This window comes from Triturus cristatus, chromosome 12 (assembly GCF_964204655.1).
Source record: "Triturus cristatus chromosome 12, aTriCri1.1, whole genome shotgun sequence".
NCBI lineage: Eukaryota > Metazoa > Chordata > Amphibia > Caudata > Salamandridae > Triturus > Triturus cristatus.
Window position 1 is genome coordinate 665,206,252 of NC_140595.1, and position 23,889 is coordinate 665,230,140.

At 46.4% G+C, this 23,889-nt stretch overlaps 1 protein-coding gene across 4 annotated transcripts in view; it reads right to left on the reverse strand.

The window, feature by feature from the left end:
- LOC146780067 (DNA topoisomerase I, mitochondrial-like) overlaps positions 1-23,889 on the reverse strand; it is a 1,246,550-nt gene that overhangs the window by 360,027 nt on the left and 862,634 nt on the right. For 3 of the 4 annotated variants that reach the window (XR_014972079.1, XM_085637970.1, XM_085637971.1), the window contains exon 17: positions 9,706-9,828. The exons of the other annotated variant lie outside the window; for it this stretch is intronic. Coding sequence is in view for 2 of the 3 variants with exons in the window: in XM_085637970.1 (XP_085494096.1) it covers positions 9,706-9,828 (123 nt within the window). In the remaining variant the exon portion in view is untranslated. The remainder of the gene's footprint in view (positions 1-9,705; positions 9,829-23,889) is intronic. 4 annotated transcript variants of the gene reach the window in all.

A 23,889-nucleotide genomic window follows, 5' to 3' on the forward strand; every position in this document is an offset into this window, starting at 1 on the left:
TAGATGGGCACTATCTCTGCAATCTGCCACAATGCTAGTATGGCAGCACCAGACAATCAAATTTGTTATCAGATTAATGTAGGAGTCCCAGAGGGATTTATCCGCTCCATACAGATTATTAGGAATTCTGTCTGCGCCGGGGGCACGCGAGGGCTCACAAGATGAGATTGCCATTTGGGTTTCTTCAATGGAGAAAACCAGAGTATCACCATACCCACCTAGGGCCGCAATCCACATTTCACTAGCCTCATGGGTTTCTAGGATACCTTTACAATAGAGAGAGCTAAAATGAGCAACCCACTCTTCTGGCTGGACGGTATGTTTTAAGGCTGCCCTATTTCCCTTTACCCAGAATGCTGCCTTTCTCCAGAAAGTATTGGGATCTTTGTCAGTGCGGTGTGTAGGGAGAACCAGAGAGAACTCTCTCATTCCTTTTTAACTCTCTCAATGACCTGCCTGTTCTTGGCTTTGCAGATCACGACCTCAGAACGTGCCTTTTGTTTTACTGCACAAATAGGAGCCCCCTTCGCATTCCTGCAGTCCTGATTGCACCAGGCACTCTTGGTGACGTGCAGTGGGTCTAAACAGTGTCCCCCCTTTTCCGCGCTTTAGGAGGCTGGCTGAGCATGTCCCTCATCTCACTAAAAAACAACTTAACAACAAGATCCCAGACTCACAACGGCATCTTTAACAGGGAGTTTAGTTAGCTCCTTGATCACCCACCGTGCTCTACTTTTATATACTTCAAGGGCTTCCAGATGCTCCTACACCCAATCCCACTTGATTGACCTTTGGTTATTTGTAACAGAAAGAGCACCCAAATCTGGACACACCCTGATATCAGGTTGAGGAGTGTCAGGTTTTATGAGAGTAAGGGCAAGAACGTTATGATTACTCTCCACTCTTTTTACCACCACCATATCATGCACTAGGGGCCAGAGTTTGAGAGTTACTAAACAATAGTAAATTCTACTTGTGTGACCATGTCTGTTAAAACTTCACTCCCCTTTGGTATCAGACCTGGTTCTATCATTTGTTGCTCTTGAATCATGTTGTAGGGTAAGGGCTAACACCTGGCCTCCTCTCTTTGTCAATCTCACTTTCGGTAAATCTAAATGAGAGATTGACCACACACAATCCCAGTCCCCAGTCAAATCTGGAAGGATAAGGGCAAAAGGTTCATAAGTGCAAAAAAAATTACCCGCCACTAGTACAGGAACACCATCAGAGTACTCAGCCAGAGCGTGGACTAGTATGTAAATTGTATTGGTTTCCTCTAGGGCAGGAACCACTATTATAGACATTACAAATTCTAATCTTCCAACCACTATATAAAGTCAACTCGAAAGCTAAAATATCCTGCAAATCAACATACAGGAGCCTGACTTTAGACCCCGAAGCATTTTGCACCCAAATGGCTAGACCTCCAGAGGGTCACCCCTCCACTTTCCGGGTGGCATCAATGCCATAGGTAGAAAAACCACTTCTAAAAGCAGTAGACAAGCTCCAGGTTTCCTGAAATAGGATTACATCAGAAGAGTCTACAAGGGTACACTAATCCGGGCCAGAGAGCAATTTTGAAATCCTTGCCACATTCCAGACTAGGACCTTTGGAAAAGGATGGACTGGGGCCCCTCCTTCTACAGTGCCACATCTAGGGGCCATACCACTATTTGCATTTACGGTAGAAGGCTGGCAGCCAGTCTCAGTATTAATTGCTGAACCTCGAAATGGGACGTCTGGTGGAAGCGTAAATAATGGGGGCCCTAAACACCCAATGTTTCTGTGCAGAATCATTCTATTGCCAGGCTGTAGTCATCTTTGGACATTTCTGACTCCACCGGGGCAAGGGAATGATCCGACCCCAAAGGATCTATGGGACGCAGGCTCCAATCTTGGAGGGCGTCTATACCTAATGGAGATGTATGTATTTGCAGAAGAGATAGTACAGGAATCAATTGCCAATAGGCCAGTGACCATGCCCTTGTTGAAAAAACTAACTTCTAACGTACACATATACACACACACACATACACACATACACGCATACACATACACACAAATATATTCACATACATACACACAAATAAATTCACACACATACACGCACACATATACACACACATATATACACATACACAGACATGCACATATATACACATGCACAATATACACACACACATACATGTATACACATACATGCAGACACATACATAGACATACATATAAACATACATATACATACACATACATGTACATACACACAGACATACATGCATACACACATACACAAGCATACACATACATACACATATATGGTGTAAAAGGCATAGTGCCTCTATGCGCATTTCCACAGAGTTTGAAAAATACTTCGTAGAAATACGTACCCCCCTCCCAAATTAATAATTTTTTTTAAAAAGAAGGCACTTACCTGTGCGGCTGCCTCATCCTCTGCCTGGCCGCTCTACTTCCTGCTCCTTGGCATGCTTCTCCTATTAGAAAACACTACATTGTGCGTCTTACGCATGCGCACACGGAGGATGGCGAGAAGCAGAAAGGAGTGTGTCCAGGCAGTTAAGTGGCTTCTTTTTTTATTTTTAATTAATTTGGGAGGGTGGAGGGGGTGGCGAACTCCGCTCTGCCACGGAGGGTAGTTTTTGCCTAAACTCTACATTTGGAACGGAGCGTGGAGTAGTCAAAAATCTGCAAACTCCATTGGCGAAGCGAAGTTATCCACCATAGGTTAATATATACATACACACACATATACCTACAAACACACATGCATACACACATATACACACACACATATATACACACACACACACACATATATATATACATACATGTTTTATTTATTTGAAAAGTTTTATTTAGCGCTGGCTAAACCCAGAGGTATCAGAGCGCTTTACATGAGGAGGTAGAATTGCTTCAAGAATATAGTTACATAGTTACAGCAGTTTCAGGAACGTAGTTGCTGGAGAAACAAGAGTTACAAAGGCATGGATCAGGTATGGGGAAATAAAAGCAGGCAAGGGAGAGAGATTGGGGAAGAGAGGGAGGGAATAGCAGAGGAAGAAAAAGAGTGAGGGAGGAAAGAGGAGGGTGTAGGCAAACAATTGGCCGACTAGAAGAGAAACAGTGTCTGACGATCGGATGGGTAGGTGAAGGGCCAAGGAGGGGAACCAGAGCCAAACTTCTCAATAGCTGCGTAGGGCAACTCCACCGGTCATCGGCCAAAGGTTGCTCGGTCACCATATACATACATATGCATAGACCTATATACATATAAATACGCACACATATATACACATACATGCACACATACACATGCATATATACACACGTAAAAATTCTCCCTGTATATATATATATATACATACACACATATATACATATACATATACACATACATACACACACATACATACACACATACATACATACATACAAAGCTTCGGGTAATTTGTCAAGTGGAGACTGAGAAGAAAGGGGGTCCCTAAATGTGTTTTTCCTATGTTAGGTCTATGGGAATTTTTCATTTTTTTTTAACACTACTGCAGCCCGAACCGCTGAACAGAATTACAGCAAAATTCGGCAGAAAGCTAGATGTTTGTTAAAAAACCATGCTTTTAGTAATTTGGTGTAACTCCGTTCTGTAGTTTCAGATTTATTTAACTTTAAAACATATAGATATGGGGGAGCGCAAATCAAACTGAAATTTGATTGGCTACCAACACTTCAACCAGGAAATTTTGGCAGACCTCTTGGGAGCAATACACATGATAGCACCCTATAGAAATGCATTGCATTGAATGGCAGATTTTGAGGGTTACACAAATGACAATGTATAAAGAGTAATAACATATTTTAGTAACAATATAAATCATTTGTTGATGGTACCAAACTAATTTTAGGAACTGTGGTGTGTTCTAAGGTGATTTTACACTGTGTAAACGCCTTTGGCAAGCATTTCAAGAATCATGTTTGAGAGAACACTGTTTGCTCATGATTTCTCCATAAAAGTTACGAAGGTGCTCCAGAAGCTAAAATGAGAGCATATTTTCTGTAAATTCACACTATCTTTCTCAGCCATGTAAAAATGAAGTCGAACAGTTGATTCACTTGTGTTCTACTGCAGCCTCTTAGAGAGCTCTAAAGACCAACTAGAGCGCTAACAGTGTTACTTATGACAAAAGCATGACACCTGAAGACACGTGGATTGAACCAAACTGGTAAAACTTAAAACGTTTAATTTAGAAAGGAACAAAATGCGGGGGTTCAGTTTGCCATAGAAATTATGGTTAGTACTGAAGAAAGAATATTTAGGACACATCTTAAGTGAGTACTCAAATATATTCCTCTTCTATGTCATTAAAACATTCTGACATGCAGACTAAAGCAGGCACTTACACCAGACTGCCAGTTAACTCCCTGGTGATCAGCCGTTTTAACTACAGTGTTTTAATGAGCAAATAGAGTGCTTACATTTTGTGTTTATGCCAAAGGCGTGGCACATATGAATACAATCTTGATGGAATCAAAGTAGAAAACTGAAAGCATTTTCTACTGAGGATACTGCAGTAAATTATGAAATTAGGAAGCTCTATTACAAATAAGTCTCCCAAGATGGCCACCGGAGGAAAAAAGAGCCCAAATATAGCACAGATATCACCCAAATGTAGCCCAGTGTAGCCAATGACAGAACTGTGCAAAACACTATTATTTTATGCAGTTTTATAAAGTGCAGACTTGACCCAAAGGTATAGGAGTGATTTACATGAGCATCAGTTAGATTACACAAGGACACATTAATTTTGGTTTTAGGCATGGGCAGAATAAGTGAGTTGCCTAAAATCACAGGATGTCAAGCTGATGCCGAGACTTGAACCTGGTTCCCCAGTCACAAATTCTGCAGCTCAGGCTGTAACGCCACATCTTCTCCCTTAAGTGTAATGTAGAATCAAGTAATCAACTGGATAACAAAATACAAAGACATCAATTTATTTGAAAGTGGTTTGTTGCTATTTAAGAAATCAGAAAAGAGGTCCTCATTTTAGTTGTTTAGAGCACTAACCATAACTTCTATGGGAATAAGATCCTCTCATGGAGGAGGTTGCAGAGGCAACAAGTTGACACGCTGTGCAGGTAGGAGGGGCAGTGGCAACACAACAGACCATGGAGGGCAGAAAAAAGGGGGCAGGGGCCACAAACCAACATTGCAGTAAAGGCAAGAGAAGCTGTGACAATATAAAAAGACCATCGATGGAAGAAGGAAGGCAGGACAAACATACATGCCAATAGACCCAATTAAGGCACTAGACTCCTGATGTTTTTAAGCCCAAAAGGCCTTTATTGTATTTGTCTCCTGCCTAAAATCTCCTCTTTTTCAATTTAAGTTGATGGGGAATATCCATTCCCGATGTTTTTGCCAAAATCTCCCCCTTACCAAGTTCAAAATGTTAGCAAGTTTGGCAAATTGGATTACAGAGGGCAGGAGGAATGGGATAGGGACATGGACTTGAGTAAGAGAGGGCAGGAGGGAGATGGGCAGGGGCATCAAATTGACCGTACAAGGCAGGCATCGGGGTTGCAGCTGCACAATACATCACACAGAACAAGCGGGTGGCAGTGCATCAAACCGACCGTAGAAAGCAACAGGGAGGGAACAGGGCCATACACATGGATAAGAGAGCAGAAGCGAAAGAGGCAAGGGTAGCAAGCTGATAATAGTAGACAGACAGGAGGGACAGTTGCAGCAAAACGGACCATGAAGGGCAGGAGGCAGGGGCAGAGGAACGACAGTGGACCAAACAAGGCAGGAGTGAGGTGATAGGGTCTGCACATGGAAAACAGAGGGCAGGTGGCAAGGGGGCTGGAGCAGCAAACTGACCATGGAGGGCAGGTGGGTTGCGCACGGGAAGCACAACACACCATTGAGGACAACAGTGAGACTACAATGGTATACACAGAGACAACGGGGGAAGACAGGAGGGGGTTGGGAAAGCAAGCAGACCACACAGGGCAGGTGGGAGGGGCAGTGGCAGCATAGAATACCATGCATGGCTGGCGGAAGGGTTAGTGGCAGCACAACAGCCATGAAGGGCAAGATGGAGGAGAGCAGGGGCATTCACAAATGTCTATGGAGGACAGAAGGGAGGGATAGGGGCTGAACAGAGTAAAGAGAGGGCAGGTGAAGGGACTTCACAACAGATCATGCAGGGCAGACAGGAGGAGCAGTTGCAGCACAGAGCATGGAGGGCAGAAGGGAGAGGCAGGAAAATGGACCATGGAGGACAGGTGGGAGGGGGTAGGGGCATGGAACTTTGACAGGCAGGGAGGAGGTGTCAGGGACAGGTGGCAGACATCTGACCATGCTAGGCAGGTGGGCAGGGCAGTGGTATTTCAACAGATTACTCAGAGTATCTTGGGCAGAAAGGAGGCATACACACAGACATTGGAGGGCAGGGGGAAGGAGAGTAAGGGCTTCAAGATCAGCACAGAGGCTAAGCGAAAGGACAATGCTGCTGCTTTGAATTGGGGAACAGAGGGCAGGAGGAGTGGGCAGGGACATTGAGCTAAATGGAAGGCAGTGGCAGCACATCAGACCATGAAGTGCAGGAGGGAGGGGGCTGATGCATGGACTCATACAACAGAGGGAAGGGAGGAGGTGGATGGGATAGCAAGCTAACTGTTTAGGGCAGGCAGGAAGGGCAGTGGTAGAACAACGGCTACACATGGCTGTAATGAGGGAGCAGGGTCATGGACAATGGATGGCAAGGAGGAGGGGGCAGGAGCCACAAGCTTGGGTGGGGGCAGCACAATGCCAGGCCCTGCGTTTAATCCCACCCCCATTGTGCATTGCAATGAGCATCTTACTTCATGTTAAAAAAAGCCTTCGAAATTCACTGAAAAGAAACAAGGTTACAGGAATGTTACAGTTAGGAAATAAAATTTTCAAAAACTTAGAAATTCATATATATTTCCTACTGGTATATACCTACAAGTCTTATGATGTGGTTACTGAGGGAACAAACCCACGACCTGCCATTACTGATGAGAGGAATTCAGAGCATCTTTTAACACATGGCAGATAAATTAAGCCAACCATTTAAGAACCCTAACATGACAGCGATTAATGACTTATTAAAGAAGATGCAGTGTGCCACTTGATTATCGAATCACTCTTGTGTGTCTTCCAAAGAAGGCTTTACCACTGTAGCAGTATAATCCTTCTACAGTGCATCAACACACTTCTGCACATTTTTAAAAAAGATTATGTAAATATGTAAAGAGAATCAAAGATAGGGAAGGAGAAACTGACATTGCTGAAGCCTTAGAAAGACACTTATTTGTGCACATTAATTCTTGAGGAAGATTGAGGGATAGTGTACTGTAAAGCAAGCACAGCTTTTCTTTTAGTATTTGTTGACAGAGCCTTGTTTAGAACTTATAGCTGTGTTTTTTCAAGAGAAATGCCATGCTTTCAGATACAGTTTTGTCTGAACTATTTATTTCAGTGCTTTAAGTCATGGGACATTATTTCACATTTATATCTTTTACATTGTCATACAATTACTTTGGATACTTTAAATTCAATGACACCTCACCACTCCCAAACACAGTCTATCCCTGACCCCACAACACCTAAACATTAATTCCTGTCCCCTGAAAACCCAGCACCATGCCTAACCGACACCGATCCATGAACCCTAAGAGCCATTTCTACCCCTAAACTCTACCCAGCGAACATCCAGAACAACGCATGGGTTACGTCGCAACCGTTTACATCGCAAGCGTTACAACACAAGCGACGTTAACCATTACGCCGCGTACCATTACATTGCATGCGCATTTAAAACGCATACGGTTTTAAAACACATGTGGTGTAATGGACGCAAGGCGGGCTGCACGGACCAGCACCGGGAAAGAGGCGGAGGACCAACGGGATGATGCGAGGAGAGAGAGGTAAGGGGGATTGTGCTTAGAGTGTACTGTTTAGGGCAGTGTCTGGTGGTCGTAGTGTATGACAGTGTGTTAGGATTTAGGGTAGTGTCAGGCGGTCTTACTGTAGGGTAGTGTATTAGGGTTTAGTGCTTAGGGCTGTGTAGGGTACTGTTTTAGGGCTTGGGGTCGGGTCAGGGAGTCGTAGTGTAAGGTAGTAATTAAGGATTTAGTGGTTAGGGCTTAGGGAAATGTATTGTTTTGTACTGTATGATAGTGTTGTGAAGTGTGTGTTATGTAGGGTAGTGTATTAGTGTGGGGGTTACTTCGGGGAAACAATCGCAATGTTAAAGCATGCGGGGTGTTTGTGTGCATTGTAAATGTCTTTTGCATGCATCCTTGATCCCTAAATTACACCTATACCTGAGCCCTAAAATGCAATTCTACTCCTACACTCAACTCAACCCTGAACCCTAAAGCCCCGCTTTATCCTTAAACTCCGCCCATTCCTTAACACTAAAAACTAATTTCTTCATCTAAATTGCCCCATCCCTGAATCTTTAAAACCACTCACCACCCTAAACTCCGAAGAGTTCGGATTCCTTAGACCTCTCCACCACTCCTAACCTCTACCCATCACTGAACCTTAATACCTCTTAACAGCCCTAAACTCAGGCCATCCATAAACTCTAAAAATTCTCAATAGACCTACATCAGATCCATTCCTGAACCCTCAAACACCTCACCAACCCTGAACTCCACTAATCCCTGAATCCTAACAACACCATTCTGTGCCTGAACTTCACCCTTTACTGAACCCTAAAGACCCCTACTCACCCCTAAAGATTGCTCTCACTAGTCCTAAACTGTACCCAAGTTTAATTTAATTTTCCTTTTTCATTAAAATGATCCCTCCTTTACAATGTTTCCTTTTAAATTTCGATTCATTTGTATTTCCTTAAAAATGCTTTTTCTTAAAGCTGGTTTTCCTTGATTTGGTTTTCTCCAATGTGGTTTCTCAGTTTTCATTTTCCATTAATTCACATGCATACCTCCTCTGATCACAGGTTAAAATCCCAACAGATACTGCCAGGCGTTTATCCTTCCGACTATAATAAATTGTGCCAAATAACAAAAGAAGTCTGTTATCTGTTAATGTCTGCAAGAGACACTCCAGGGTATGCACACACTAACAATATGCTTATGTTAAGAAGGCCTCCTCAGTACCAAAGCAAGCTCAGTAACAAATTACATAGATGCTTGTTTTGGTCTAGAATGAAATCAGTTTTGTAGTATATTTTACTGGCTGGTGAAGACAGTTAAGTTTTTGCCGCTAACATCTGTATGACCAGAATATCACAGCTTTGAGATGCAGCAGAGCGAAGTCAGTCTTCCATATCTTCTAAGCAGGGCTGGACTGGCCGGAGGCACCGGGCATTTCCCTGGTGGACCGCCAGGGTGGGGGCCAGTTTTGGGCCCCTTGGGGCCATTTTTGGTACCAGGGGCCGGCAGTATAGGCCCCCTGTAACAAAATCGGGCCTTGCAAACAGCACGGCCGCACCCTTCTTACCCCCTCCAGTGGGGCCGGCCGAGCAGTTTGCCAGGGCTGGCTTCAGTTCCCAATCCAGCCCTGCTTTTAAGGCTGATAAACTGAGTACTATTAATGTGGAGGTAATAGTAAGAGTTGTAATTACAGCACAACAAAATGGAAATACTTCATCAGCAAATAGTGCATGAAATTAAGTCATTAAAATACATCACCAATTTTTGTTCTTTGGTTATATTTTTCTTTTCTTCCATCTTGCCCTTGTAGTAGGTAAACATTTCTGTGAAATCACATTTGTCCAAATCAACAATTATCATTTTCTCTTCAAGGGTCATTTCCTATAAACATTGGAACAACAACAGGGCAATATTGAGTTAAAGACTGGTCCTGTGTAAAGTGCACATTTGCATCAACACAATTTTATACTTCTCATCTGAAATACAAAATCATCATCGCTTAACGTGTGTGATCTTATGGTCTTGTAACAGTACTATTGCTACTTTCCAAACTATGTTTTGATGTTCAGTGCCTCACAACTTGCCAGTTTAACACATATATACATACATACATATATAAACATACACATGCATACACACACAAATACACAAACACACACACACACACACACACACACACACACACGCGCACACACACACACACACACACACACACACACACACAATGAAAAAAGCAAAGGTTAAAACTAAGTTATGGTTAGGAAAACATTGTATTCTTTATAAACCAACCCAACTCAACCTATACAAACAGGCGAAATAAAAGTTACCATATAGCTTATATTTTAATTGTATGTACCACTAGATGGAACTTACGTTTAGAATTTATGTACAACTTTCAATTTATTATGCGTTGCACACCTCTGTACACATTCTTCTCACATCAGTCACCACACTGCATTATACCCTTGTGTATTATATAACTTACAGCATGTGAAATCATAACAGTTATAATAAGACTTATGACCTAAAAAATTACATTTCTCATAAGAGTGCATGGTAGGGTGGTGAGTTATAGTTAATGTAGTGTGGTGATTGATGCAAGGACAATGTGTACCGAGGTGCACAAACACAGTAAATTGAATGTGGTGCATAAATTCTACATAGCCGACAGTGGAGTGGCACTGACTGGAGTGTCATACAACGGAACAGCAGATTTGAGTGCCATACAGTGGAATAGCACAGATTTGAGTGGCATAGAGCACACTGCTGTAGAGTGAAATAGCGAAAATTGAGCAGCGTACCGTCACGTCATGTATATTGGAGTGGAGGAGGGCAGTTTGAAATAGTGGAGTGGCATAAAGTGGAGTTTCAGAAAGTGGACTAGCGTAAAATAGATTGGCGTACAGCTGAGTTGTGTACAGTGGAGTTGTGTAGACTCAAGTGCAGCTATGTGGCGTGGTGTACAGGGAAACAGCATAAAGTGGAGTAGCGTAGAGTGGAGTAGTGTACAGTTATGTAAAGTAGGCCGCAGTGGCGTTGAGTGGAGCAGTGTTCAGTGGAGTGAGGTGCAGTGTAGTGACACAGTAGAATAGTGTAGAATATAGTGGTGTAGAGTGGAATAGCGTGTTGAGGAGTGGAGTGGCATACAGTGGAGTGATGTACACTATAGTGGCATACACCTGAGTGGCACAGATTGGAACAGGGTACAATGGATTAGCATAGAGTGCAGTGGCGTACAGTGGAGTACCGTACAATGGAATTGTGTACAGTGGAGTGGTGTAGTGTGGACTGCGGTACAGTCAAATAACAGAGTTGAGTGGCATAGAATGGAGGAGTGTACAGTGTAATAGCATACAGTGGATTGTCATAGACTGGCTTACAGTGGAGTGGCATACAGTGGAATACCATACAGTGCAGTGGTGTACAGAGAAGTGGCAGCAGTGGAGTAGCAGAGAGTACAATATTGTAGCCTATAGTGTTGTAAAGTGGAATTGCATAGAGTGGAACAGCGTACAGTGGAGTAGAGGTGAGGGGCGTACGGTGCAGTGACAAAGTAACTGTCACCTAGGCGCTATCCCCTCCAGGTCTCTGATAAGAACGCCACTAGACGAATTGATAGTGTTGAGATTTTATTGGAAACACAGTGTCCGGATGTGCTCTTTTCTTTCTCCCTCTCAAGATGGTGGAAGGCGGAGGTTGCAGTCCCACAAGTAGGTGTCCTGGTCAGGATGGTGTCTTGTCCGTCTCGGTTATCTTCACCTCGGCGGGGTCCCGTTTCTGGTGGGGTTTTGCCTCAGCGGAATGTGAAAAGGGAAGGTAAGATCAGGGGTTAGGTGATTATCCTGATACGTCAGGGATTTGAGGGGGAAAGGGAAGTGAAGGTTCACCGGGGGTCCGTCACCGTACTGTACACACGTGATCAAGGGGGGGGAAGCTCTGTGAGTGTTTCGGGTACTGGGAACACACAGAGAAAAGAAAAAAAATACCCCAAACCTCCCCCTCAAGACACCCCGTGACCTCCCCACACAAAAGCAAAAATCCTCCCTCTTTAACTCCCTCCCCTTGTGGACAGTAGCCCCAGGATCCGGCCCCGTACCTTTCCCAGCCACACTCCTCCGGGCGTGTGGCGGGGCAAGATGCCGTGAAGTTGGCCTCCTGGCTCTGCACCTCTTCCGTCCCGGCTGGTATGGACCTCCGAGTCACCTCTTCCGTACTGCTCCACTTCCTCCGTCGTACCCGTACTTCGCTCCGCTCCGCTACCGACCACCGCCTCTCGCTCTCCGCTCTTCTCCTCGCTCGCCTTCTCCGCTACTCCTGACTCTCCTCCATGGGCTTTCGCGCTGGCTTCCTCGCGGGCTTCCGTCTTACGGGGGATGGACGCGGCTGATTGGTTCCCTGCCGCTGACGTCACAGGGGGTGTTACTTCGTCCGCGATGAGCCAGCCGGCGTTAAAGGGGCCGCCAGCACCCTGCAGGAGAGGTGGAAAGCTGTCATCAATGAGGGTTGCCTCGTACCCCTCCTCTTCTCCCGAGGCCTGGCGACACATCCCCAACCCCGGATTTTCCCGATCGGGGGAAATGGGGTATCGGGAGAGAAAGTCCGCATTCCCCTGATCCAGCCCTTTCCGATGTCGTACCTCAAAGCGATAAGGCTGTAATGCCAAGAACCAGCGGAGGATGCGCTCGTTGTGGCCTTTGTTACGCTGAAGCCAGGTCAAAGGGGCATGGTCCGTAAAGAGGATAAAGGATCTGCCTTCCAAATAATAGCGCAATTTCTCCACCCCCCAACGTACGGCCAAACACTCCTTCTCCACTGTGGAGTAAGCCTGCTCTCGGGGGAAAAGCTTCCTACTAATGTATAAAATAGGACGCTCGCAGCCCTCCGAATCCTCTTGGGAGAGCACTGCCCCTATCCCAACCCCAGATGCATCCGTCTGCAGGATATAGGGTTTCTGAAAGTCAGGGGTCACTAACACTGGGGAGGAGGTGAGAGCATCTTTGAGAGCCTGGAAAGCAGTAGACTCCAGGGCCGTAGGCGCCCGTAGGCGGGGAGAAGTCTGGGTCTTGCGGAGGAGATCAGTGAGGGGACCAGCCAGATTGGCGAATTGGGGGATAAATCTCCTGTAGTAACCTACCAACCCCAAAAATGCCCTAAGATCCCTTTTGGTTCTGGGGTACAGCAAAGCCTGAACCGCCGCAACCTTGTCTGCCTGAGGTTTAATGTTACCGTCCCCAAGCAGAAAACCCAGATATTTCACTTGTTGAAATGCCACCCGGGATTTCTTTGCGTTGATGTGGAAGCCTGCTTCTTTTATACTTTCCAGTATACTGCCCAGATGTCGGAGGTGCTCTGGCCACGTTTTACTAAAGACAACTATGTCGTCCAGGTAGGCAGAAGCATAAGGAAGATGTTGTTTTAGTAGGGTATCCATGGCCCGTTGAAAGGTGGCCGGAGCCCCATGTAGGCCAAAAGGGAGGACAGTAAACTGGAAGTGACCTGAGGGAGTCGAGAAGGCTGTTTTCTCTTGGTCGGCAGGAGCTAGGGGAATCTGCCAATACCCCTTGGTGAGGTCGATAGTGGTTATGTATTTGGCCTCACCAAGGCGCTCAACTAGTTTGTCGACCCTAGGAAGTGGGTAAGCATCTTGCTTGGAGACCCTATTGACGGCACGGAAGTCTATGCAAAACCGGATACTTCCGTCCGGTTTCGGCACCAAGACTACGGGGGAACACCAGTTGCTATGAGAGGGAATGATCACTCCGGTTTTTAGCATCTGTTGTACTTCTGTCTGGAAGGCCGCCCGCCGTGCCTCAGGTATCCGATAGGGTTTTTGTTTGACGGTAACCCCTACGGGGGTGGGGATAGTGTGTTCAGCTAAGTGGGTTCTCCCCGGTAGATCGAAAAAAATACACTTGAAAACCGAAGGAGGAGAGAGTCTATAGCCTCCCTTTGATGAGGGGGCAAATCGGGATTGACAGGAAGGTCCCTGACGGTATGCGCCAGAGGTGCGGTAAAGGAGACAGTTAGGGGTGTACTCGGAGGCTTTCCTAACCATTTTTTTAGTATGTTTATGTGATACAATTGGGTCTTTGTGCGCGATATCTGTAGAACGTAAGAGGTCCTACCCACCTTCTTAATGACCTGGAAGGGACCTTGCCACTCCTTCTTCATTTTCTGAGCAGAAATGGGTAACAACACCAGGACCCAGTCCCCTACATCGAGCGTCCTCCATTTTTTTCCCTTATCATAAAAGTGCTTTTGTTTAGTTTGGGCGACGGCTAGGTGTTCATGGGAAAGGGTCCTCAGTTTATGGAGTCGGGACTGCAACTGGCGGGTGTAATCAAGCAGAGCCTCTGCTTCTTGTTTCCCTTCTTGCTCCCAGCTGTCTTTTGTTATCTCCAGTAGAGTTCGGGGTTTCCGACCAAAGAGGAGCTCGAATGGGGAAGCCCCCAAGCTGGACTGGGTCTGGCTCCTTAACACAAACAAGGCCAAAGGTAACAGTTGGTCCCAGTTTCTTCCGTCTCCAGACAGAAGTTTTTTCAGGGTTAGTTTAAGGCTTCCATTATAGCGCTCAACTAACCCATCTGTCTGGGGATGGTACACCGATGTTTTTATGTGTCGGATGTTGAGCTGGAGACAGACCTGCTTCATAAGTTTGGAGACAAACGGGGTGCCCTGATCAGTGACTACCTCCCTTGGGAAACCCATCCTCGAAAATACTTCCACCAGGCGCTGAGCTATAGCCGTGGACGTAGCTGCTCTAAGGGGGAAGGCCTCGGGATAGCGAGTCGCATAGTCCACCAAGACTAGGGCGTATTGATGTCCTCTACTGGATTTGGGCAAGGGACCTATCAAGTCCATTCCTAGTCTGTCGAACGGTTTCCCTATGATGGGGAGAGGCTGCAAGGGGACGGCAGGCGGTACATATGGATTGCGCCGTTGGCAGATGTGACATTCCTGACAATACCTTTGTATCTGAGCATATATCCCAGGCCAGAAGAAGTGTTGCAGAATGGCTTGTCCTGTTTTTTCTGCCCCAACATGCCCCGCCAAAAGGTGGGCATGGGCGAAAAAAAGTATTTGATCCCTAAAGTCTGAGGGAACAATTAACTGAAGAGGGGCGTCTTCCTTAGCTAACCGATAGAGGAGGCCATTACGTTCAACAAAAGTGGGGTAGACTCTAGCCATTTGGTCCTGATCTGCCCGGGCTTTGTTCCAGGCATTGACAAGACTGGCGTCGTTCAATTGGGCAGTACGGAAGTGAGTATCCTTAGCCCACGGTTCTGGGGTCAACACCGAGACCTGACGACAGGCCGGGGAACTGAGCACCTCCTGCATCATAGCGGAAAAACAGGGGTTATCGGTCCCTATGATGACAGGTTCAGGAAGGTGTGGAAGGACCCCTACTATTGCATCCATGCGGGCCCCTGTGGGTGTTTGGAGCTGGATGGTAGCCAGAGGGTAGTCTCTAACCTCCCCGTGGACACACCTGATACCCACCCTTTTACCCGGTAGGACCCAGGAGTGGTGAATGAGCTCTTGCCTGGCTACTGAGTGCTTACAGCCTGAATCCAATAGGGCTCGTACCCCTTTTCCCTGTATCTTTACACTCACATAAAAGACGGGACCCGTTTCTTGAGCAAACAGGAGGGAGTGGGGTGCATAGCTCACATCCATGGGTTCCTCCTCTTTCTCCCTCTTCTTTCTGCAAAAGCGGGCTATGTGTCCCCATTCCCCACAGTCATAACATTGGGGCCCCGAGAAAGGGATAGGGTCTGGCCGGGCTCCTCGGGACCGTACGGGCTCTGGGACGGGTTTAGCCGGCTTCCGGTCACCCCTTCCTTGGGACACATGCTTTAGGGGCCGTTCTGGTTCTTTGGGGTTGGGTCGACCTTGAGCTCTAGCATATGATGTGGCCATCTCTACGGCCTGTTCCAAGGATAACCCAGCGTGTTGTTTTAACCAGCGCTGACTCGAGTAGGGGAGGGCTTCAAGGAACTGTTCAAGATAAATCTTATTCATCACGTCCTCCATGTTGGCCTCTTGGGGTTTTAGCCACAGATCAGCCGCCTCCTTCAACTTAAAAAAAAGAGTCTTGGGGATGTCCCCAGGAGCCCCGCGTTCCTGCCTGAACCGTAAGCGGTGAGTCTCTTCGTCTACTCCAAGCCGGTCCAGGATATATTGTTTCACAAGTGCATAGGTAGCGGTCCCATCTTTATTTACGGCCTGATAGGCCGCTTGTGCTTCTCCAACTAACAAAGGGGCAAGGTAAAAGGGCCACCTCTCTCCTGCCCAAGCACTAGCACGGGCGGCCCTTTCGAAATTTAGAAAGAAGGCCAACGGATCTTCCCCTGGGATGAGCTTCTGAAGGGGGACCACTGTTCCCGGAGGCGCGGCCGCTCTGACCTGACCCAGGGAGGCCACGAGAAGATTTTGTCCTTCGGCCAGTTTTACCAGGTTATCGGCTTGTGTTTGGATGGCCGAAGTGAACACAGCCCGATCTGCTTCAGCCTGGGAGGAACTCCGCTCTATTGCCCACTCCATCTTCGTCTGGCTTTCCTTCATTTGGTGTATGAAGGCATCCATCCTGTATCGGGTGGGGGTTCACGATCCAACAGCTCCTATCTGGCTCGCCACTTGTCACCTAGGCGCTATCCCCTCCAGGTCTCTGATAAGAACGCCACTAGACGAATTGATAGTGTTGAGATTTTATTGGAAACACAGTGTCCGGATGTGCTCTTTTCTTTCTCCCTCTCAAGATGGTGGAAGGCGGAGGTTGCAGTCCCACAAGTAGGTGTCCTGGTCAGGATGGTGTCTTGTCCGTCTCGGTTATCTTCACCTCGGCGGGGTCCCGTTTCTGGTGGGGTTTTGCCTCAGCGGAATGTGAAAAGGGAAGGTAAGATCAGGGGTTAGGTGATTATCCTGATACGTCAGGGATTTGAGGGGGAAAGGGAAGTGAAGGTTCACCGGGGGTCCGTCACCGTACTGTACACACGTGATCAAGGGGGGGGAAGCTCTGTGAGTGTTTCGGGTACTGGGAACACACAGAGAAAAGAAAAAAAATACCCCAAACCTCCCCCTCAAGACACCCCGTGACCTCCCCACTCAAAAGCAAAAATCCTCCCTCTTTAACTCCCTCCCCTTGTGGACAGTAGCCCCAGGATCCGGCCCCGTACCTTTCCCAGCCACACTCCTCCGGGCGTGTGGCGGGGCGAGATGCCGTGAAGTTGGCCTCCTGGCTCTGCACCTCTTCCGTCCCGGCTGGTATGGACCTCCGAGTCACCTCTTCCGTACTGCTCCACCTCCTCCGTCGTACCCGTACTTCGCTCCGCTCCGCTACCGACCACCGCCTCTCGCTCTCCGCTCTTCTCCTCGCTCGCCTTCTCCGCTACTCCTGACTCTCCTCCATGGGCTTTCGCGCTGGCTTCCTCGCGGGCTTCCGTCTTACGGGGGATGGACGCGGCTGATTGGTTCCCTGCCGCTGACATCACAGGGGGTGTTACTTCATCCGCGATGAGCCAGCCGGCGTTAAAGGGGCCGCCAGCACCCTGCAGGAGAGGTGGAAAGCTGTCATCAATGAGGGTTGCCTCGTACCCCTCCTCTTCTCCCGAGGCCTGGCGACAGTAACTTTATTTTTTATTACTGTTATCTTACTTCTTAATAGGGGGGTGGAGGCAGGAGCTGGCCAACTCTGCTCCTGAGTGTGCAGAGATTTGTCCTCTCCGTGGATAAGGCAAATTTCCGCACACTCCACGGGCGGAGCAGAGGTCTCTGCCTGGGGTTATTTGTAGCATCTGTGAATAGTGTTAAAGCTACATATTGTGCCACAGTATACTTCTGTAAATGCAGATAAGTCAGCATGTGATTGTCTAATGGATGTACCAAAGGTAAAAGGCAGCAATGCCTTTTTAGCAGAACAAAACCCCAGAATGGGGCACACACGCTCAGGCGGATTTTGGACTGCTACCCGGGAGGACTTTCCCAATTTCGAAAAGGATTTTTCACACCGACGTTAATCTAGAAGCAGACTGCAGAGTGCGTACTGTTGGTGTTTAAAAAAATACTTGATATTGATTGGAACTGTGAACAACAAAACAGGATACTCCGGGTTGGATTTTCCACCCTAAGTAGAGGAAAGGCTTTGAACAACTGTTGAGCTAGACAACACTGATTAAGTCATACAGATATACCATAAGATGACGAAACACATGTTGGCTAAAAAATGAAAGCGAAAAAGGAGAGGCCACATGGCTGCAAATAAACCATCAAAAAAGACATCAATATTTATGACTATATACTGCATTATTCGTAAACCTTTAGCATATCCCTATGGTCATATGATCAGTTTTTAGCAGAGTTTAGCTGCATTCTGCATTTCACTGCGGCAGGGTTACAGTGTTAGATAACAGTAAGTAGTAGGTTTTACGGTTGTTCATTACCTATTAAAAGGTTATTAAAGTAGTAATAGGTAGAGAAATGTATTTAAACATTGTTAGATTTTTCGCCAGTTTAACTGTTCATTGGAAAAAAAAATAATAATAGATAGCGCTGTAATTTTTAGGTTTACCACATTACTAAGTAGACATTTTGTGCATATTTAAATGTTAAAAACAGTAAATACATTTTTTTAACATGTATTTTTCATTTATTTTTGGTACCATAGTATGCCTGAGGCAGTAACACAGTACTCCGCACAGTCTTATAAAATATACAGAAACTTACAAATATTATTTCCTACCTATTGCCACTTTAATAAAGTTGGGGGAAAATATCAAACCTAATACTTACCTACATCTGAAGGGGAAACACAGAACATAGCCATAGTGCACCTAAAAACAACATGGCTGCCATTAACTTTAGCAGAAAAATGCAAAAACAACAGTTGATGGACAGAATGCAGAACAATGTCATACATTCACCTCAGTACAGAGATCTGGGCCTACATCCATTGTTTGTTTGTCACCATGCCATTCCAGTTTGAACCCAGCCATATGCAAATCAGTCTTGACCCTGTGCCTCATGGGAACAGTGCAGCCCGAACTGCCAAGCCAAGTCCTCCCTGGACTGGAAACAAGCATCCTAGGACCGGTTTCGGGGTTTCACCCCTCTTCAGCCAGGATGGCTTGATTCCAGTGGCATGGAGAGCACGGGACCCTGTAACCTTTGTGTTTTTCATTTAATTTCTAATGTTTTTTTTTTTTTTTTTTTTTTACAAGAAGTTGTGTTTGCAGAGTAGTGGATAAAGGGGGCAGGGTCTCCGAAAAGCTCTCAGCAATCTAGCTGTGTGGGACTTACTGGAGGTAACAGGAGGGCTTGTTGGCGCCCCAAGGACCATAAGCATCCAAGGGGACTTCATCCCCAACAAGTAGTGTGCCAGGAGGTGCTTTTGCGGAGTGGTGGAGAAAGGGGGTGAGGTCTCTCGCGACTTGCCGGGACAACTTTCTTTTTTTAGATTTTTTTCTTTTATTGGGGTGGGCGTGTGAGACACCATCTTACGTGGACAGGCCTTTTTGGAATGGGGAAGGGGAGCCACATGGTCCCCCTCCCAGGTTGATTTCAGCACCGGGAACCCTATCCACTTGGGTCTGGCCTTTTTAAATTCATTAATTTATTTTTTATACTTTTATGGGAGGCGGGCCATGTGCCCCCTCTCCCTGGGCTGATTTCGGTCCTGGGGACCCCATCCCCCAGCCATTTCTGCTGGGTAGCTCTTGCTTGCTGTATGTTTTATGTGGATTGACAGGAGCGGCAAAGCTCCCACCAAGCCACACCAGACAGCTATGTCCCAGGGTGGGCAACCCAGGACAAAGTAGGACTGGGAGGGGTGGTCCCTAGTTCCGTATATGGCTGGTAGGAGGGAGGTTGTGCAGTCCCACTCCTTTCAAGTTTGTAAGGCCTGCCCCAGAGAGGTGGTGGTCCCCACGGCCAAGGACGGCCCGGGAGGGGGCCATGTACCCCCCTACAAAACCTGGGAGGTGTCGGTCCCAGAGGCCCAGGGTATCCCTGAGGTCCCCCCCACTACAATTTGATCATAGCTCCGGGGAGGTGGGGGTCACCAGAGCCATGGGGGTCAGAGAGGCCCACTCCATAAAAATGCATTAGCCCTGGGTTGGTGGTGCTCCCAAGGCACAAGGGGTCCAAGAGGACCCCAAATATATTTTTTAAATGTGGCCCAGAGAGGTGGTGGTCCCCAGGGCAGTGGGGTAGGCCATATAGTCCTCCCCTACATTAATTTATTCAGAAAAGCACTGGTAAAGTGGCAGTCCCTGGGGCATTAATAAGTCCAAGGACTGCGGCCTGTGCGCCCCCTCCTTTATTTTATAAATGTCCCCAGAACCTGGCCCACCCGGGGCGGATTACTAATGAAGCTCTGGGATTCACGCTTTATTTTTTACATTTTCCAGCAAACTCAAAAATATCACAATTTTGCTGTATTTATTTTTAAAAGGCTTTTTCGGCCTGGTGGGCATCCCTCTGGGATCCCAGGACTAACTCTATAGGATTTATTCCTACCCTCTTCTTTTTTCTGTTTTGAAAAAAAAATTGTGGGTCTGAGTTTAAGCTGAGTCCCAAGATGGTTGCCAACACTTCCTGGTTGAAGTGTTGACGCCCAATCTGAGTTCTGCATTTCCTTGCCTGTGCTTATCTTTTTCTCAAAATAATCACGACCACACATTAAAATATATATTTGTTTTTTACTATCTCAACTACTGATCGAATTTACAACAAATAACAATAACAGTCTGCAAAGCAAAAGCTAGCTTTGTGCCAAATTTGGTTTAATTCCGTTCAGTGGTCCAGGCTGTAGGCGTGTTGACAGGTCCTATGGAAACTGCAAATGCACCCTTGTTTTTAACCCCATTTTTCTCAGCCTCCACTTCACAAATCACCCTGAAACTTTCCATGTGTAACAAGATTCACTGGAACACCTTTTTGGGAAAATTTCATGAAGATTTGTACAACCGCGCCAAAGATATAGGCAAGTCAAAAAAACACTTTTCCTAAGGAAACATGATTCTAGCTATAACTACCTACAGGCAACCACAAATAGGGACTGAGAAAAAAGGGAGGGCACAACATGTTTTCCCCATGCATTTTCCCATAGCGTTTTTGAACACGACTACAGCCTGATCCACTGAACGGAATTACACCAAATTTGGCTGGAAGCTAGATGTTGGTCCAGAAAGCATGGAAATCTATTCAGTAGTTTTAGAGATAATTAGGTTTTAAAAAAATATAGCTATCTGGAGACAACAATACTTGCAGTGGATTCGGGAATCCTACTGAAATTTGATTGGCTGCCAACACTTCATCCAGGAAGTATTGCCAGCCATCTTGGGGCTCAGCTTGACGAAGAATTCCACAAAAAATGTAAAAAATAAAGAAAAGGGGTCAGGGAAGGAATACCCTGTGGCCCCAGATATTGTTGGGTTAAAGATATTTTTCAGTAAATTTTGCCGCCAAATTGTGGTTGAACCTGCGGCAATTTTTTTTTTTAAAAAGACAAGCGGGCTCCCACACGGCACCCCTCCTCCGAGGACCACCACCTCCCTGGGGCAAACAACATTAAAATGATGTAGGGGCCAGCACCCCCCCCCCACACAGCCCCAGCGACAGCCACAGTCCATACATTCTCCCCCGGGGACCCCAATCACCCCGGGGCTTTTTTTAAAATAGAAATGTGGGGGCTGTTCGGCAACCCCAGTGCCCTAGTGACTGCCAACTCCCCGGGGCTAAAATGAAATTTGTGCGAGAGGGGGGCACATGGCCCCCCTCCCTGAATAAATTAGAATACAATTTAAAAAAGACAGGCAAGTTGCTGGAGGCCCAGACCCCTTTGTTCACCACTCTACAAACGTGCCTCCTGGCACACTTGGTTGGAGAATAAATTCCCCTTGGCTCCAGAGGGTCCTTGGGGGCCAACTAGACACCCTGGTACCTCCAGCAAGTCCCAAACAGTGGGATTGCTGAGGGGTTGTCGGAGGCCATGCCACCTTTCTCCATCATTCTGCAAACGCACATCCTGGCACACTACTGGTTGGGTGCTTAAGTCCTCTTGGAAGCTGAGGGTCCTTAGGGGCCAAGAAGCCCTCCTGTCCCCTCTAGTATGTGTGACACAGTGGGATTTGTGAGAGCTGGTCAGAGGTACCCCTCCTTTCTCCATCACTCTACAAATGTGATTACTAGTTAAAAATCAATAGATATTCAATGAAAAAAACAAAGGTTCCAGGGACATTATAGTTAGGCTGACATTTGACTCATAAAAAAACCAGAGAAATTCAGCGGTTATAGTTAGCGGAGCTAACTAGAACTTAAACCCCCCACAATGCTCTGCTTACAACCTCACATATTACATCACTCATGACATGGTCAGTGACATCACTCATGACATCTCAAATGACATCACGGATGATATTATCCACCCTCACAAACCAGCTCACTGATTCATGGAGCCACTCTCACAACTCACCCATACAGCCACTAACGCAAACACTAACCCACATATACAGCCATTCATCGACCTACTCACTGACCAATATAGCCACTGACACACCCACTCACACACCCATACAGTCACGTATGTACCCTGCAACTCACCCATACAGATATTTATGTACATGCTCAGTCTCCCATTCAGCCACTCAGACACTGTCTCATTCACCATTTAAAGCCACTGAGAACTCACTCACCCATACAGATACTCACACACTTACTCATACACTCACTGACACACCCACTCACTCACACAATCTCACATATCCACTCACTCATGTACACAGTCTCTCACATACCCACTCGCTCTTTTATACACCACTTACACACCTACTCACTCTCCTAGCCACTCACCTTAGTATATGTTTAACACTCAGTAACTTTTAAAAAACACTCACAATCACTGAATGACGTCATTTGAGATGTCATCAGTGATTCACAGACCATATTGTTAGTAACTTAATATGTGGTGCACTGCGGGGGCGTAAGTTACAGTTAGCTCAGCTAACTAACTGCAAAATTTCCTAGGTTTTGTACAAGTCAAATGTCAGACTAACTATATAATCCCTGTAAGTAAGAGTGAGAGAAAATTATATATATCCATCCAACCATAACAGGAACCCAAATTCGAGAAAGGCCACAGAAAGTTTTAAAGTTCAGTTCTCATATTTAATGCTCGGCAGCTTGCAGACAGACCCTCTGCCCACAAAATCACCTCCAAAATTTAAATCGCCAGACGCGTTTTGGGAAAAGACAATCCCTTCATCAGCAGCGTTCGGTCTTTGAAGGAGTGGAAGCGCTGTGAATACGCACTCTTTTCAACCGCCCTCAGTGGGCGTGGCCATAACTATGGCCTCCTGGTACATGCAGTGCCTGAATATACTCCCAAGTGGGTGCGCTGTCCATTCTTTGCTCGGTAACACCAATTAAAACCCCAGTGGGTTGACGTATGTATATATATATTTCCATCCATCCTACTGGCATTTGCCAGTAGGTCGTTATAGTTAGGACCTAGTTTGTATAGGAAAAGTGTTTTTTGATTTGCCAATATCTTTGGTGCCGTTTGATGAATCTTCACAAAATTTTCAAAACTAATGGTCGGACCAGGTCAGCTTGTGACCTAAACGTTTCGGGGTGATTCGTCAAGCGGGGGCTGAGAAAAGAGAGGGGTCCCAAAACATATTTTCTCCATGTTAATCTCCAAAGGAAACTTTTGTCGCAGCAACAGCCTGAACTCCTGTACGGAATTACACCAAGTTTGGCAGAAAGTTAGCTCTAGGTCCAGAGTGCACTCTTTTGGTTAAATGGTGTACATCCATTCAGTAGCTCCAGAGAAATTCATATATTAAGAAATAATAGTATCTGGTGACCGTGGTGGATCCGCAAACCTTCCCGATCTCGAGTTTGACTGATTGGCTGCCAACAGTTCCAACCAGGAAGTGTTGGCAG